The 14,024-nt window shown below is 46.2% G+C and overlaps 1 protein-coding gene across 1 annotated transcript in view; it reads left to right on the forward strand.

Moving 5' to 3' along the window:
• WDR35 (WD repeat domain 35) overlaps window positions 1-14,024 on the forward strand; it is a 531,383-nt gene that overhangs the window by 294,713 nt on the left and 222,646 nt on the right. The window contains exon 21 of the mRNA XM_086926288.1: window positions 3,775-3,921. Within this exon, the coding sequence (XP_086782414.1) occupies window positions 3,775-3,921 (147 nt within the window). The remainder of the gene's footprint in view (window positions 1-3,774; window positions 3,922-14,024) is intronic.

Here is a 14,024-nt window from a genome sequence, read left to right on the forward strand (position 1 = left end):
TGTGAGGAAATACAATTCGCCAAGAAAGAAAGACAGGTCATCAGAGGTTCTACGCCCCTGAATAGGATATGAAGAAATATTCATACAAAGTCCACTAAAGTGGCATGTAGTATTGCCAAATGGGAACTCCAAGAAATTAAATTTAGGGACACAAAAAAGATACTTATGTCTGCTCTCCCAAGGCAATTCAGGAAAGTGAGAATCAGTCGGCTTCCTTGTATAAATTCCTTGTTTTGAAAAATGTCTACTTCTGAATGTGTGCAGTTGCTTGTGCCCTTTCTCGCAATGGCAACAATCACATCATGGTTTTTCAAGGAGAACAGAACTGATTTTGTAGATTCCATATGGGCGCAGTGTGGATGCTTTCTGCATGCTGCCTCATCGATGACGGCTACCTTCTTCTATTGTAGTTGAGTGATTAGAGCGACAATAACTAGACTGTGACTGAAGAGGACTTTCTTATGATCAAACGTCTTTCCCAGGTGAACCCAGCAATATCATTGTACTCCACCAGCTCTGAGTGCAGGAAGCTGCTACTCAGAACACAATTGCTGGTCCTTTGAGGTCCCTTCTTATCAGGGGCGTTTGGCTTTCCTCCTACTTGTGATCCAGACAAATATTTTATTTTATTTAGACATTTCTATTGACAACTGAATATAGAGTTTTGGTTGTGAGTTCTAGAATGGGCATTCATTCCTCTATGAAGCACTTGTAGTTGGTTGTACACAGACCTGGGATGCTCCTGAGTAAGAGCATGCCAGTTTGGTAGTTAGCGATGATTTTCATACCTGGGTGGCCCACATATGTACAGGTCTTCACCTCCTGGGGATAGACAGATCCTCCGGCATAACCCACTAAATCTGGCCCTGGACAAGTCCTATATCTCCGGCAAACCCCAACCATACCTGCATGATTCATTAACAACCCAGGCAAAACAGAAAATTCTGTTTATGCGCCTCTTGGCCCTCAGGATCGCGGACTTCAACCCAATTTGTGCACGTACGGACGGAGCCATTGCTTGCCGACTTTGCAACTATCGCAGAGAATCCTGGCTACATCTGCTATGTTGCTGTACAAAGTTGGCCAGCGACCGACAGCGATTGATGCGCCCTGCATTACGGAATCTGGGCCATAGAACATGCAGAGAGGCCTCGGACTGGTGTCTCTCAGAAACCACGACCTGCTTATTAGCTAGGATCGGCAAGTTCATCCACCAAGTTAAAATGGCACTCGATTCCCAACTAAAGGCTACAGACTCGATGGGCCCCGACAGTGGGCTTAGCGCTTTTCCCGTCGCCCCAAAGTTGTCAGCCTATAGCTAACCCAGGGAGTCGTCGAAAAGTAATTGGAACCATCGGACTGAGTTACTTAATCTGGGTTGGCTAAGGGTCTGATGCAGAATCCAACAGTTGTCATCTGGATCCGCAGCGTGAGTGTGGATGTCGAACTTCTATACGACTCTCAGACTCTAGTAGGCGTGGTCTCATGGAGAAATTATAACTCTTATTCTTTTAATAGAACCCTGATTGGATAATAGTAGTGAACACAGTCAGTCTTGTAACTATATAGTTGCACTAATGGTTTTACTTGGTTTTGGCCGAGAAGGGCGGGGGGGGGTATTTTATTGCATTTTATTGTAGTTCATTGTATCTTACACTGTAAAGATTTTAAGTAATCACACAGTTTACTAATAAACGATACCCTTGTGAAAGCATGCTGCTCAGGCAGTAATTGGGCCAGTCCCTTTATGCTTTCCTTTATCCTGCTCTTCTTCAGCATGGCCCTCACGTTTCATAAGACTTAAAATTATAGCGACTTACTCAGTTGACACTCAAGTTCTGTAATCCAATTTGGTTCTAAAATCATTAGGAGTTGGGTAGGGATCTTTTCTGCCCACAGTAGGTGGAGCTTCTGGCTCAGTATCATGGATAGGTGTGGCAACCCTTACCATCATTTCTGAACTTACTTTGTAGCATCGTAATAGATACTGACCAGTTAGTGGTCTTCCTGGTCCTTTTTGGAGAACGTTGCAATTTCCAAAGGGTCAAGGAAATATTGCGTATTATCATAATATATGAGACTTTGGCTCAGTAATCAAACACTAGTCTTCATAATTGCTATTGAAAACCAAGATTTGTTATTATATCTTCTGTAAGACAGTCTGGCATTAAGTCTATTTGACTTAACACCTATACAGCTGCCACAGCTACATATGGGGCAACTGATGCACAAAGAGACACCTCTATATTCTCTTTTACATACATCACCCTGGCTCAAAACTGTGCTTAATTACAGAATTAAGGGCTGCATGCAAAATTCTGGTCGTAGTTTTCCAAACCAACCTATATGGTTGGTTTGGAAAATTCATATTAGGAGCGGTACACAATCTGACCTACCTGTTTCATATTGATGAGGTCGATCCCAAATTGCGACTACCATTGACTGGAGGTCATCACAGGAATTGTGGCCTGCTGGGGTTAGCCACGGACCAAGAGGAACCCTTCCCTTTTGCAAATGAGTTCCTGCCCAAGTTGGGGCAAGTAACTTTTCAATGGTTTTTGACCGTTATTCTGGTCCTAAACCACCTCTTCCCATTTGAAATTCCTTATCCATTTCTAAACCCATATTACGAGTAGGAAAAAAGTTACAAAAATGCTTTGTTCATCTGACCCCAAATTCTTTCCTTTTAGTTTATATGGTTTTCTAACCTTCAGTAATGTAAAACAGTGACTTGGAAGACTGCTCCTCATATGGTTTGCACCTCTGCCTATACAAAAATATGTCTGAAGCTCTTTCAGCTGAAGATATGTGCAATAGTTCCTTATTCAATTGATTACCTTTACGCCCTTCTCCCAAGATCTAATTGTATTGCTGTAAGACATTTCAAAAGAAAGGAATCAGTGTTAAGAAATCCCAATTAGATGAATAACATACCATCATTCAGTATTATTTTTTTTTGGAGATAATGCATTTCGTATAAATTCATTTTCACTCTACTTTCTGTCAATGGCCCCAGTATATCCAGTTTTTACATTCCTTACTCTTGAGTCGTGGGGTACAAGAAGGAGAATAGAACTGACTTGAAGGCGATGATGGCACATATTTTATTTTGGGTGTCAGTTTTTCCTGTGAAGTTGAGAATGACGCTGGAGGTAGAACAGTATTTGTCTCAAACGTATTCTCCTCTACGGCTCTTATGAGTATTTTTAACTATAAAAAGTCTGCCGGGGGAGTTGGGGGTGTGGAGGGTATAATGCCCTTCAGAAACAATGTCATGGAAAATAGGTAACGTGTTTCTGTGAAACATTTGGGTCATACTGTCTTTCTTGAGCCACTGAAAAGGTTTGTGTTCTGAAGTGCGTTTACTGGACATAACTGCCACTCGCTTTTCATTTCTTAAACCTTAAGGTTTGCGTTATCATGTAAATAGTCATTCGCTCTCAAAGTGAATACTAGTGACATATATAAATCATGTTTTACCTTTCACAAATGGTCATTAATCAGTAACATTGTACATAAACAGCATTTTCAAAAAGGGAAATCTTTCGTCAGGATTACATCATGTTGATCTCACCCTCAATTTGGAAAATAGTTTGTTCCAGTATTTTAATGATGGATTAGTTGGTTTAAATTGCCCATCCTGTGACTGGCACAGTGTGTATATATATTTCAGTATCCAATCTCCCGTTCAATGTTACAATAATACATTAATAATTTTGACACATGACGAAGTGATTTTAATATGGCTATTAAAATGTGTTTGTTTAATTGCAGAGATCTTGCTATTGGTTTGAGGATAAAACTTGGAGACTGGTTTCGTGTGCTACAACTTCTAAGAACTGGTTCTGGGGATCAGGATGATACTCTTCTTGAACAGGCCTACAACGCAATTGGTGACTACTTTGCAGACAGGCAAAAATGGTATGTCAAAAATCACAAACCTGCATTTCTAAACCAGGAATGTCAAACACTGGTCTAAGTCACTGTGTGATCAGATGAGTTACTGAAATTGTGAATATTTGACCAGTGCTTTGAATGGGTTAATGCTGTTTTTCCGGCAGTTATGTCTGCCTCTGTCCGTTCACATTACAATCCCAACCCCATGCATAAGTATTCTTGGACGTCAATTAGGGGCCGCAAGGGGTCGCAACTGCGACCCACAAGCCACCTGTTGTGACCCCTGCTGCCCTGCTTGCGACCCGTAGCTCTTTGTCAGCCTTGGCAAGAGCTCTGATTACATAAAATCAGCCGCATTGTGAACAGTGCTTGATTGCACTGCTGTGCTGAAGCTCTGCCTGCAGAGACATCATGATGGCCTGCAAGCTAGGCCTGGGTGGGGGAAAGAGCTCGTCTCATTGTTGCTATGGTGACCCCGGGGCAGCTGGTGCAGTCCTTGATATGATACATTGTACGTATCTGCTGTGAGCCTGGGACAGAAGGCTGAGCGAATGAGCACGAAGCGCGTGCAGCATGGCTGGGCATGATTGGACAGTGACTAACTACACGTTCTGCAGCTAGCAGCATGTGTGTAAGTGCAAGCATGCACCTGCTGCACCCAACCCTAGGTGAGGACGTTGTACCTCGTGCTGTATGTGTACAACCGTGTTCTGATGGATACATCTGCCTGTGGATTCCTCACCTTATGAATATCCCCTGCAGCAGTATTACGCAGAAACTTTTTTCCTAGCTCTCTCCATACGCTGACGAGGTCATCACAATACCACGGCTCCGCACGCGGCTCAGCATGACATCACCGGAGCCATAAGAGGACCACGCCGTACTCTTTTTTCCGCGCTGTCGACGCTAACATTTTTTTCTGGGACTCTCCATACTTTCGACTGGATACTTTGTTATTTCAATTGTATCTTTCTCTGTTTTGGCATGTCTGCCCCGAGGAAGTCGGGCTTTAAGCCTTGTAAAGAATGTATGGTCATATGTCGATTACTGAACCTCATGAGGGCTGTCTTTGGTGTTTGTCGTCTGACCACGACGGTGAGGGCAGTTCTTCTTGCAGTAAGATGAATCCGAAGGCTCTTAAGGAACGGGAGGCCAGGCTGTATATGGGCAAGAAAAGAAAAAAGGGGTCGTAAAAAGGTCAAAGTCCAAGTCATCGACGTTGCATGACTCCAAGAGAAAGCATAAGAAGAAGAGGAGGCAACCGTTCTCGGCACCGGTCATCGAAGGCTGTGGTGTTGAGGTTGCCTTCTTCAGAGAAAAGGACTTTGTCTCTCCTTCTCCTTCAGTGTCTCCTCAGGTGACTCCGGTTCATTCTCTATCTTACAAGGGGACTCCAGAGCTGTCACCGATGTCGAGATTCTCACCGACTACAGAGGGTGTGTCTAATCCGGCTGGTGCTGAGGTTCCTTCGGCTCCTGCTGCTCCACCTGTGGCTCCAGCGGCTCCGACTCCAGAGGTGCCTCTTTTGGATCTCGAACCGGTTCAGTAACCATAATTTCCGGTGCCCGGTTCGGATCCATCGCATTTTTTTAATGCAATGTATTTCTTGTTCGCCAGGGCCTTGTACCCCTCTGGACCACCTTCTGGTCCCATGGGTCCTATGGCATTTAGTTTGGGTGTGCTTCACCAGTTTCCACAGGCCCCCTTTGTGCCATTTATGCGACAACGCCATCCTGGCAGTTTCCGGCGCTGAGGATGTCGACACCATATGGGCAGTCCCCGGCTCCATCACGTGAAGCTTCTCAGATTCAACCAGCGCTGGTTACGACATTAGATCCTCCTTCAACGCCTTTCCCGGAGCCATCGATGCCGCATGTGGCGCCGCCGACGCTGCAGCTGAAGATGCGCTCGAGGAGAGAAGCTCAGAGGTTATTAGAGGAGGAGCAGTACCAGGCTGAAGAGATGGAGGACGGAGAAGTATATGACACAGAAGATATGTTTGAGGGTTTGTGTGAGGCAAGTGGTCTTGATACTTCCCCAGAGTGGGATTTTGCTTCTCAGAAGGCTTCCCTCTCAAAAGAGGTTGCACCTTATCATTCTGTGATTAGGAAGGCTGCTGAACATTTGGATTTGCAGCTCCCTTAGGCTGAGTATAAACCTAATTTACTCACAGAGGTGCTTCATTCTCTGTCCTCTGTGGTTGAACCACCCTTGCCCTTTAATGATTCACTGACTGAGCCAATCCTTGATGTGTGGTGCAACCCTCTTTCTGCTCCTGCAGTTGCAAGGTCAGTGTCCAGAAGATATAGACCTGCTCCTGGGGATCCGGTGTTCCTTTCATCTCACCTCTCTCCTGAGAGCTTAGTGGTGCAGGCTTCTTGTTCCAAGCAGTCTACAGGGGCTTTTCCGCAGGCTCTGGCTGACAGGGATTCCAATAAGTTAAAACAGTCTGCAAAGAAGGTCTTTTCATCAGCTAGCATGGCTCTGAAGTCTACCAATGCGACTTGTCTGTTGGGTAGATACATTCATGCCCTAATGGACTCTGCCAAACAACTTCTACCTAAATTGTCTGAGGAAGATAGGAGAAATCTAAGTGAGGTGTTGGCGGACTCACAGGCTGTAGCTTGCCAAGTCATCCAGTCTGGCCTGGACACAGCAGATTCAGTTGCCAGAGTTATGGGTTCATCAATTGCAACAAGAAGACATGCGTGGTTGAGGTCTTCTGGATTCTCTCCCGATGTACAGGCTGCCCTTCTTGATCTGCCTTTTGATAGGTCTAGACTGTTTAGGGAAAAGGCTGATTCTGCCCTGCAAAGATTTAAGGACAGTAAGGCCACAGCAAAGTCTTTGGGTCTGCAGACTCAGAAGAGGGGTTAAGGCTATAGACGATACCGTGGCTTCAGGAAGTCTTCCTTTCAAAGTTTCAGACAGCCACAGCAGCAGCAACAAAACCCCTTGTACAAGTCCTATAGGGGTAAAGGCAGAGGTTGCCTTCGTGGAGCCAGGCGTCAGCCTTCCTCCTCCTCCTCTTCTACCTCCCCAACCCCTCCTGGTAATGCAGGAAAGCAGCCCTAGATCCGCCATCTTGGATCATGTAGGTCCTGTGGGAGACCGGCTTACCCATTTTCTTCAGGAATGGAAATTGATCACTTTGGACCTTTGGGATTTAGATCTGGTAGAAAATAGGTACGTCCTTCCTTTCGGGGAAATCCCTCCTCCTTATCCTCCTTGCCAAGGATTTTGCACTGAGGATCATTTACTTCTCCTTCAGAAGGAGGTTCTTGCTCTGTTACAAAAAGGTGCAATAGTGATGGATCCGGGGCAGGAAAGGTGTCAGGGATGCTACTCCTGGTATTTCCTGATTCCTAAGAAGAATGGCAGGTTACGCCCCCTCCTGGACCTCAGAATCTTGAATCTGTTTCTCAAGCAGGAGAGATTCAAGATGCTCCCCCTAGCTCAGGTTCTTCAGGCGCTGCAACAAGAGGACTAGATGGTGTCCATCGACTTACAGGATGCATATTTTCCCATCCCAATCCTGAAGTCGCACAGAAAGTATCTCCGTTTTACGGTTGGTTCACAACACTTCCACTTTGCGGTCATTTCGTTTGGTCTTACTACTGCACTTGTAGTCTTCACCAAGGTGATGGCAATGGTTTCTGCCCATCTCAGAAGGTCGGGGATCCCAGTTTTCCCCTACCTGGATGAGTGGCTTCTGAAGGCAGAGGCTCCAGAGATGGTGCATCATCATCTGCAGGTAACAACCCAGCTGTTGTACAAATTGGGTTTTTCGATAAATGTACCCAAGTCTCACCTGGTGCCCTCACAGCGCAACCTGTTCATAGGGGCAGTACTGGATACCCTGTGTGTCGAGCTTTCCCACCTCCGCAAAGGATTCTCGACATTCAGGAAATGATTTCCTTGTTTCATAATGGAGCAGTTGTTCCAGTTCTGAAGGTCCTTCGCCTGCTCAGTTTGTTCCCTTCCTGCATTCTGTTGCACTCTGAGCAGTATTACTAGGGAAGATTTTTGCAAAGCCCTATCCTCCATGAAAAGTGGCTCCCCGGCCGATCCTGCGCCTATGTATGTTCTCAAGAAGATTGCAGACACGATCGCCCCAGTGGCAACAGAGCTCCTAAATGCCTCCTTCACCTGTGGGGTCGTGCCACCCAGTTGGAAACAGGCAAGGGTCAAAACCCTTTTAAAAAAACCGGGGCTCGACCCCATGGACCTGGCCAACTTCCGCCCGATCTCACTGCTACCCGGTCTAAGTAAGATCTCTGAAAAAATGGTCAATCAGCAGCTTTCCGGATTTCTGGAAAATAACCAACTGCTGAACAATTCTCAAACTGGCTTTCGTCCGGCGCAAGGGACAGACACAGCGCTTTTAGTGGTAGCAGAAGAGGCAAGGTGCATCTTAGATTCAGGAGGATCCGCTGTTATGATCCTCCTGGATCTAAGCGCTGCATTTGATACGGTGGATCATAAAATTCTAACGCACCGTCTTGCCAAATTGGGCGTTGCAGGAATGGCCCTTAAGTGGCTCACATCCTTTCTGAATAACCGCTCTTTCAGAGTCTGGGAAGGTGGTCTGCTGTCTAAATCCACCCCCCTCCAGTGTGGTGTCCCTCAGGGCTCTTCATTGAGCCCTACTTTGTTCAACGTTTATATGGCCCCACTGGAGGAAGTAGTCGCCCCCTTTGGGATTAAAACAGTCACCTATGCGGACGACACACAACTAGTCGTCTCGCTAACCCAACAAGAAGGATGTTTGGATAATCTCTCCGCCTGTCTTGTTGAGATATTCTCATGGATGTCCAATTCGCGGCTTAAACTCAATGGAGCGAAAACAGAGATTATGCTCCTCGGTCACCATCTTACATCTTTCCCTAAAGCCGCCTGGCCTTCTTGTCTAGGTGAGCTGCCCACACCAAAAGAAAAAATTAAAAGCCTAGGGGTGTGGCTTGAGCCCGAGCTGACTTTTAAGACTCATGCACAGAAAGTTGCAGGGACCTGCTTCGGACTGCTCCGTTCAGTACGGAAAGTTCTCCCTCTCCTGCCTCTCCAGTCCAGGACACTTCTGATTCAGGGGTTAATACTATCGAGGCTTGATTATAGTAACGCCCTGTTTCTGGCAGCCCCGGAAGCCACCCTTAACATTCTCCAACGGGTGCAGAATGCAGCAGCCAGGATGCTTGCAGGCACGTCGAGAAGATCTTCGGCCAGACCGGCCCTGAGAGCACTCCATTGGCTGCCAATACGCAAAAGAGTCATCTTTAAAGCGTTATGCGTCACCCATAGGGCTCTGCAGGGCAAAGGACCTCCGATTCTCAGGAGCCTGATATGCCCTTATAAACCTTCCCGGGCTTTCCGGTCGGACCGTGGTAATCTTGCAAGGGTCCCCAGAGTTAGGAAGGCACGCACAGGGGGTCGCCGTTTTTCCTTGAATGCAGCAAAAAATTGGAATTCTCTCCCCAACTGGATCCGTGCAGAACCTTGTCATCTTAAGTTTCGAAAGGCACTTAAAACTATTCTTTTTCCCAAGGACCCCTAATTATTGGTTTCATCTTCAGTTTGCTTTTTGTTCTATTTTCTGTTAGCGCTGGGACGCTTTCGGGCAGCCATGCGCTTTATAAATCTAATTTCATTTCATTTCATTTCATTTCAACCAAGCACGCTGGCACATGAGGGGGCTCCAGTGGTGTCTCCGCAAGCAGTGGTTTCAGCACAACGGAGATCTCAGGGAGTCAGTCAGGATCTCCAGAGAAGCTGCAGCGGATCTGTCTTGGTGGAGCTTGGATGGCAATCTGTCTCAAGGAAAACCCTTCCACCTTCCTCCATCGGTGGCCACAGTGATAACGGATGCCTCTACCCTAGGGTGGGGTGCTCATCAGGGGGATCTGGAGATCAAGGGTATTTGGTCTCCAGAGGAGAGATTGCTTCATAGGAATCTTCTGGAATTGCGGCCGATACGTTTGGCACTCAATGCCTTTCTCCCTTCACTTCGTGGTCAGTCGGTTCAAGTCCTGACGGACAACGCTGCCGAGATGTGGTACGTCAACAAGCAGGGAGGAGTAGGGTCGTACCGTCTTTGCAGAGAGGAGTTGCGGCTCTGGTCCTGGGCTCAGGACCATCGGATTTGCTGGATGGCAGATAATCTGGCCGGGGTGCTGAACGTACTTGTGGAGAGTCTCTGTCAGCAGTTCTCCGCTGACCACGAGTGGTGGATTCATCCAGAGGTGGTTCAACACCTCTTCCAGACGTTGGGCACTCCTCGGGTGGACCTGTTTGCCACTCTCGAACGCGCACTGCCTGTCATTCTGCAGTCTCCAGTTTCCGAGGCAGGGAGCATTGGGGGACACGTTTCAGTTGAGTTGGAGCTCACAACTCCTTTATGTGTTTTCTCCGATACCCTTGATTCCTCTGGTTCTGAGGAAGATTTGCCAAGACCGGGCCCAAGTTATATTGATCGCCCCGGATTGGCCAAGAAGGGTGTGGTACACATATCTTCTTCACCTTTCATCGCACCCTCCCCTCCGTCTCCCTCTCAGGGTAGACCTCATCTCGCAGACGGAGAGGCAGGTTCTACACCCCCACCTCCAGAGCCTGCACCTTCATGCCGGGAGATTGAACGGGGCAACCTGAATTCTTGTTCTCTCCCGCCTGACGTGGTGGATGTTATTTTATCGGCCAGGCGACACTCCACCTAGTCTATCTACTCCTCCAGGTGGTCAAAATGTGTTAAATGGTGTGGAGAGAAGTCAATTGATCCCTTAAAAGCTCATCTTTCTGATGTTCTTTGTTTTTCACTGCATTTGGCCCAGCAGGGTTGTGCTGTGGCCACTGTTAAAGGATATTTTTCAGCTTTATCGGCATTTCTTTGTCTACCTGATGAGCCGTCTCTTTTTAAGTCTCAGATAGTTTTAAGGTTCATTAAGGGGCTTACTAATATGTTTCCGTCCACTCCTTTTATTATGCCCCAGTGGGATTTAAATTTAGTTTTACCTTTCTTAATGGGTTTGCCATGTGAACCTATGCATAGTTGTCCTTTGAGACTTCTGTCTTTCAAAACTTTCTTCCTTGTGGCTATCACCTCAGCTAGGAAGGGAGAGTGAGCTTCAGGTTTTGAGTTCAAAGCCTCAGTTTCTGACCACACATGCTGAAAGGATGGTCCTCAGGACCAGGACTTTTTTATGCCTAAGATGGTCCCTTCCATCAAGGGCAGTCCATTAATCTTCCTGTATTCTATCCTCCCCCCTCACCCTTCCAAGGAGGAGGAGAGACTTCACCTCCTGGAACCTAAGAGGGCGATTAGTTTCTATCTGGATAGAACGAAGGACTTGCTACAGGATGATCAGCTCTTTGTGGGCTACATTGGACGCATGAAGGGCAAGGCAGTGCACAAGCGCACTTTATCCAGGTGGATCATCTTGTGCATCAAGATCGGCTATGCTCTGGCTAGTAAGGAGCCTCCTGAAGGCATTAGAGCTCACTCCACCAGGACTAAATCATCTACTTCTGCCGTGTCATGGGGTGTTCCTATGTTGGACATTTGTAAGGCCGCAACTTGGCCCTCCCTTCACACTTTTGAGAAGCATTACTGCTTAGATTTCTAAGTGAGGAGGGACGGCTATTTTGCGCGTTCTGTTTTGCAAGACTTTTTGCTATAGAAGGGTGGACACCCTCCTCCGGGAGTGGGACTGCTGTGGGAATCTATTCATATGGTGAGGAATCCAGAGGCAGATGTATCCATCAGAAGAACAAGTTACTTACCTTCGGTAACGCTTTTTCTGGTGGATACCGTATCTGCCTGTGGATTCCTCACTGACCCACCCGCCTCCTGTTGTCCACCCTCTTATACCTTAATAAGAGGTATTGGTTAATATGGTTATCTCATATTGTCATTTTGTATTGCTTCTATTTGCCTTTGTGTAGGTTTATAGGAAATGTTTGGTTGCTTTCTTTGCTTTCCTATTTCTCTTTACACTGTGTGTATTTGTGTGAATACTGTGTACTATGTATACATTGTCTCTATAGTCGGTCTGCCCGTTTGCCTCGGTGGCATGGAAAAAATGGGTGGAACTGACGTCATCACGCTGACGTTCAACCCTTTTAGCGGTCCAGCCATCATTTAGGTAATCAGAATAACACATTAATTGCCATTGTTTAAGATGAATACTACATCCTTATAGCCAAAAAATACACACACTGTTCAGTGAGTGCTGGTGGACTGGCTAACAAGTTATTGTCATGTTTTAAACACCACCGAGGCTAAAACGTCCGTACTGGGCTTCGGGCAACGGACAGGCGTTTCCGTGGGAGGCTGGAAGGATGGGATCTGTTTTGTAGAAGTGCAGCAGTTTTAAAAGCACCTCCATTTATATTCAGCAGTTTTCGTCAAGTTAACTCTGGTGATTTAATAATGTATCTGCTGGAGACAGAAAGGGGAGTTTAGCCTAGTGGCAGTCATCACTTATCTAAGGTAGCAAAGAGGGTTAATAAACCTGCTACAAAGAACGTGTAACAGGCGAGGTGTAGTCAGACTTGTGCCTGCTGTGTGGCATGGATGTTGGGTGTTACTAATCTCCAGAGTGAGTGAGCGACTGGCTGACTTCAGCGCAAGTTCAGGGACAGACTCCCAGTCTCGACCAGACTGGGAGTGACTTGCTTCACTTAATTGTCACTCTCTGACTGAGTCTGATGGTCGGACCTCGGGCGGACCGCAGGACTGGTGGTGTCACAGTGAGCCTGAGTTGTCACATCGACTCGACTAGAACCACGACTCTCCGACTCCCCTTGTGGTGGTGCCAGTCCTTGTGACTCCTATGAGCTGCGGGCCTGCGCATACCTCTAACAGAAGCAATAAGTAAGGTAAGATAAGATGATCTGTTTTTGGAGTTGACACAAGATTTTCAAATATCCTGCTGCAAAACGTCAGAAATAATTGTTAAAGAGCACATATTTCAGGTTCAACCCTTCTGGCGGTCTAGCCGTCGTTTAGGTAAAGTGAATAACACATTGATTACTATTGTATTATGTTGAACAGTGCATTCTTGTAGTCACAGCATGCACACGCCAGTCAGTGCTGGTGGACTGATGCAACATTGTCGGTTTGAACACCACCATGGTTGGAATGGCTGTACCGAGCATCAGGCGGTTGCTTCCCCAGCAGGCTGGAAGGGTGGGGTGCAGGTTTTGTTAGTGAGGGCCGGTTTTGAAGCAGTGCAGACGTTTTAAAAGCACTGCAATGTTTCTTGTATACTAGCAGTTTTAGAGCAACAATAAAAGTGTCAAGTTAACTCTGGTGATTTCTTAATGTATCTCAGAGCGATGGGAGTTTTGTCTAGTGGCAGATTTCACTTATCTAAGGTAGCGCAGTGGGTTAATATGCCTGCTGCAAAGAGCCTGTACCATACATATCAAAGAACAATGTTTTATGTGGATAGTTCAGTGGGTTACTGCTTTTGTTACAGAGATTCTGATGTTACTGTGCAGTTCATAAGTTACATTTATAACCTAGCACAGTGAGATATGATCTAACATCTAAGAACTGCATGTAAGCTCCATGTACAGGTTAGAAAGTTATGTTTTTTCTCAGTCTTTCTACACTGATGTTGCTAAGAAAGGTTTGTTTGGGTAGAAATACATTCTTATTATAAAAGCCAACACTAACCACTATGGTATGTTCTAAATCCTGAGTTTGTTCTTCTCCAGACCAATATGCCTACCAGTATGGATGACGTGTGAATCCCACACCTTGTAGTCTTATTTTCCTTATGTAACATTTTCTATACCCTGATTTACACACGTATGATTCATTGTCTCTGTATGTGTGTGTGAGATGGATTTTAAATATGTGGAAAGTGTTGCATTCATAGCAGTGATTAATGGAGTCATTTTTAAATGTGGACTGTAAAATCGGCATTTGTTAAGCAAGCATTCATGCCTTTGGGCCTTGTGGCTGTTAGAAAAGATGTTTGTTGCTGGTAAGCTATGTTCAGTCAGAAGAAGCACATTATTGTGCAACACAAGTACTGTGCCAGTGATGTGCTTGGGTTTTTGTAGAAGAAATTCATGATAGGAAACCTGGAATGTTTCAATGGCTCCACAGGTTTAGAAGTGTGTATACC

The sequence above is a fragment of the Lissotriton vulgaris genome, chromosome 6 (genome assembly GCF_964263255.1).
Source record: "Lissotriton vulgaris chromosome 6, aLisVul1.2, whole genome shotgun sequence".
Lineage (NCBI taxonomy): Eukaryota > Metazoa > Chordata > Amphibia > Caudata > Salamandridae > Lissotriton > Lissotriton vulgaris.